The sequence below is a fragment of the Echinops telfairi genome, unplaced genomic scaffold (genome assembly GCF_000313985.2).
Source record: "Echinops telfairi isolate 266 unplaced genomic scaffold, ASM31398v2 ScPeMD7_7459;HRSCAF=8497, whole genome shotgun sequence".
NCBI lineage: Eukaryota > Metazoa > Chordata > Mammalia > Afrosoricida > Tenrecidae > Echinops > Echinops telfairi.
This window is the reverse complement of record NW_022111359.1, coordinates 1,575,154-1,579,232: the sequence shown is the minus strand read 5'-3', so window position 1 is coordinate 1,579,232 and position 4,079 is coordinate 1,575,154. Positions and strand designations below refer to the sequence as shown.

The following is a 4,079-nucleotide window of genomic DNA, read 5'->3' as shown; positions in this document are numbered from 1 at the left end:
CTACCCACTGGCCTGTGATTTTCTGCATTTGGCATCACTGCATGTGTTTCGTGAAGAGGACTTTATAGATTAATATCGGAAATATGGGCTAATATCGGACTTATGGACTTGATCTGGACTGGCTGGGATGCTTTCTCAATATTCAATTGCTCTTGTATATAAATCTCTTTCTTATACACATCTGTGTGTCCATGGATTTGTTTCTGTAGCCTACCCAGACTAACACCGGAAGCATATCTTAAAGTGAAAGAAATAAAAAGGAAACAAAAACTCAAGCCTCACATAGCAATATTGAAAGATGCTGCAGGCAAAATATTGACTGATGCAGGGATCATCCAAAGAAGGTGGAAAGAAGTCATAGATTCACTGCACTGAAAATAACGGATCATATTCCATCATCTCAGGAGGCGCATAGAAACAGGAATCAATGGTACCGAAGGAAGAATTTCCAGCTGCACTGAAAGCCGTAGCCAAAACCATGACTTTAGGAATTGATGGAATTCTCATTGAAGTGTTTCAGAAAGCTGAAGAAGTAGTGGAAGCACTTGCTCATCGGTGCCAGGAAATTTAGAGGACAGCTAGTTGGCCAACTGACTGAAAGAGATCCTTATTTGTACCCATTCCGAAGAAAGGGGCCCCAAAGAATGTTCAAACTATGGAACAGTATCACTACTGGCTCATCAGCAGTGAGCTATTTGGTCAAAGTACGGAACAGTGCGAGAAGCATCAGCACAAGTCGGATGGAAGGCATACTGTCACTGTACCAAAAAGAACAGCTAAATGGTCAGCCAACTCCAGAGGTAGCACATGAACAAGAACCAATGGTATTAGAGGAAAAGTCAGTGGTATTGAAGAAGTCCAAGCTGCACTGAGAGGATTAATGGGCAAACCCCCCCAAAAACCAAGGCTGCAAGAACTGAGGGGACAGCATTTCAAATATGTCAGTGAGCTGGTGAAGCACTCACTCATTTATACTGAGAAATGTGGAGACCAGCTACCTGGCCGACTGACTCTAAGAGATCATATTCCGAAGAAAGATGACCCAACAGAATGCAGGAATTACTGAACAGTACCCTTATGAAAGCGGAAACGGAGTGTTCAAGGCTGTATCTTTTTACTGCACTTAGTCAACCTGTGTGCTGAACAAAAAATCCAAGAAGCCAGACAGTATGAAGAATAATTCCATGTCAGGCTCGGAGGAAGGTTTACGAACACCCTGTGATATGCTAATAGTACAACTTTATTGGCTTAAAGCAAGAGCGACCTGCAGTTGAAAAAAACTGTCGCCTTCAGTGTGGATTGCAAGTCAGTGTGAAGAAAACAAAATTCTTCACAGCTGGACCCATAGACCATATCATGTAAGTGAAGAAAAGACGGAAGCTATCGAGGAATTCATTTATTTGGGTCAACACTCATGGAAGCAGCAGTCAAGAAATCAAACTCGGGCAAATGTGCTGCATACGGCCTCTGTCAAGTGTTTCAAGTGCAAAGATGCCACTTGGAGGACTAAGGTGCACAGGACTGAAGCTACGGCATTTCCCATGACTCCACGTGCATGTGGAAGCTGGAATTAATAAGGAAGACCATAGAAGAATGGATGCATTTGAAGTATGGTGCTGGTGACGAACACTGGAAGTGCCAGGGACTACCAGATGAACACACAAACCTATCGCCGAAGAAGTTCAGCCAGAGCGCTCTTAAGAGGCGAAGCAGGGCCAGACTTCCTCTCACCCACCTCGGACATGTTGCCAGAAGAGGCTCTAAGGTGACCAGATTTTAACATGGGGAAAGCGGGACACCATCGATCAAACTCCTATCCTGGTGAAAAGCCACATGGCAGCCGAAAACCGTATACCCTAGCTTGTCATGCATTCTTTCCAAAAATCGGGACTTTTTAAAAATGCTGAGGGACGTGGGAAAAATTGTTAAACATCGGGACTGTCCCGCCAAAAGCGGGACATCTGGTCACCTTTGGCTAACCCTTGGGAAAGAATGTCGCGCTTGCTAAACGGGATGGTCAGAAGTAAAAGAGAAAACTCTTATGAAGACAGATCGACAAAGTGGCTATCAACATAAAAATTATTGTGAGCTTGGAAAAAATGGTGGTGGTGGGGAGAGAGCAATGTGTCTCTGTTGTACCTAGTGTTGCAGTGATCTGAACACAACTCGACAAAATACAACATCACACACTGTACTTTTTAAAACCAGGATCTAAATGAAATCAAATAATATTTTCCCGAGAAATAAAACTGCATGATTATAACATGACTTAAAATGTCATGGTTTAGGACACAACTCTTATTATACAGATAAGCCAAGTCCTTTGCTATGGGGTCCAATCTGATTCAAAGCCCCGTGTAAGGACGGCCCCGAACTGCCCCATAGCGTTGACAAGGCTATAACCTTGATGGAAACAGATGGCCTCCTATTTCCCCTCAGAAAAGGTCTAACACGGTTGGGCAAATTACGAAACAATAAACCTGACCTCTTTCTAAACACAGGAACCAATGGCATCAAGGTCTGGGCTTCCATTTTCTCCTTCTGCCGGGAGAGTGTTTCTAAGTGGCTAAAATATTTTACACAGCAGGGGCTCTGGCACGCCATGTTAAATGTACTAAGCCTCCTTACAATCCTTCTCAAGATTTAAGTGAGGTTTAGAGCCACTTTCGCATCAGTCCAGACACTCCTCTGTGCTTGTGACACTTGTATCCATTGAATTGACAATCTCAGTAGAGACACCCCCACGGGTCTGAATCATCGTCCAGTGGACACTGTACAGCCAGGAGGAGCTCAGGTGCCCAGGCCCGTGATGGAGATTCTCTGAGCTTTAGAGTGCTGGGCATTCAGCTTTTAATCTGGCTGCTTTAATGACGAATGGTCAAAAAGGGGATTCAATGCCATTTCTAGTCCGGGGATTCATGCTTTCCACACCCTTCGGAGCACCTGTCAGGGAGCTCTGGCATTCAGCACCGAGCACTGAGGCCCAGGCTCGGGGATGCTCGTCCCCCAGGAATCATGTGACTGCAAGCATCCAAATTCAGAAAGGCCACATTCTGTGTGCATGCAGAACTGGCCCCAGGCAGGGAGGACGCATCCAGGGCTCAGTCCCTCCATCTCCTCTCGAGCCCACTCACAGCGGCCCTGTAGGGCAGGGCAGAACTGCCCTGTGAATTTCCGAGATGGTCACTGTTAACAGGGGTAGAAAGCACGGTTTTTCTCCCAGGTCTGCTTTTTCTTTAGTGAGGAAACTTAGTCCCAAAGCCCATGGCTGGTTGCCTAACAGTCCTATCCAACCTCATTCTCTTATGGCGGAATTAGTCCAGGACCCCAGAGCACTCACCATTCCTCACTGCGGCCTCCGGCAGTCTAGCGGAATGACAATGGTCTCTGAGCCAAGAAGAGATGGGTGTGCACACAGGGTACTGGGTCGTCCTTGCGATTCACGGATGTGGCAGACGGCCGGCCACCCTAGAGCCCCAGCTGCTTGGACTGGATTAGTTCTCCTGCACCCCGCTGGAGACCTGGAAGGGCAGGAGGATGGGGGAGACAGTGCTGAGTAACCAGAGTGAGCGGTGTGAGCTTCCCCCAGGGTGAGGACGGTGCTCCACCCTGAGGGCCCGTGCACGGAAGGCGGAGGGCGCTCCAGCCTCAGAGCACACCCTGCGCTCTTCCTGCGGCTCCAGGGCTTCTTTCTGGCAATGAGATGCTCTAAGGAGGAATTCGCTTCTGGACCCCCATCCTCCGGGGCACCCAAATCAATACGGGTCAGCCTTCTGGTCCGTTGCTTCAGCCTCCTACCCATGCCCTCCCTCCCTCAGAAACTGTCAGTCTCTTCCCGTTGGTGTCCAGCCATCGTCTTCGTTCAACTCACAGTACATTGAGATCACTATGTGATCGGCAGGAAGATGCCCCACGGCACGGACTGGCAGAATGGCTGCAATCAAGGGCTCACCCGTAGTTACAGATGCGAAAGCTGGCGAGACTAGCGATACGTCTTTCTGCTGTACACAGGGCCCCGAGGAAGTGGGACCAGGGAGAAGCTTCTCTGTCCGTCTGTAATTAACATGGTTCACTTCTCC

At 48.0% G+C, this 4,079-nt stretch overlaps 1 protein-coding gene across 2 annotated transcripts in view; it reads right to left on the bottom strand.

The window, feature by feature from the left end:
• The window catches only part of LOC101664306 (zinc finger protein 699), a 20,488-nt gene that overhangs the window by 11,704 nt on the left and 4,705 nt on the right, over positions 1–4,079 (bottom strand). Inside the window, exon 2 of one of the 2 annotated variants that reach the window (XM_045300119.1) lies at positions 3,341–3,521. In XM_045300119.1, the coding sequence (XP_045156054.1) occupies positions 3,341–3,343 (3 nt within the window). In that variant the 5' untranslated portion in view covers positions 3,344–3,521. Of the gene's footprint in view, positions 1–3,340; positions 3,568–4,079 lie in introns of those variants that run through there. The other variant, XM_045300118.1, reaches the window with a different exon arrangement.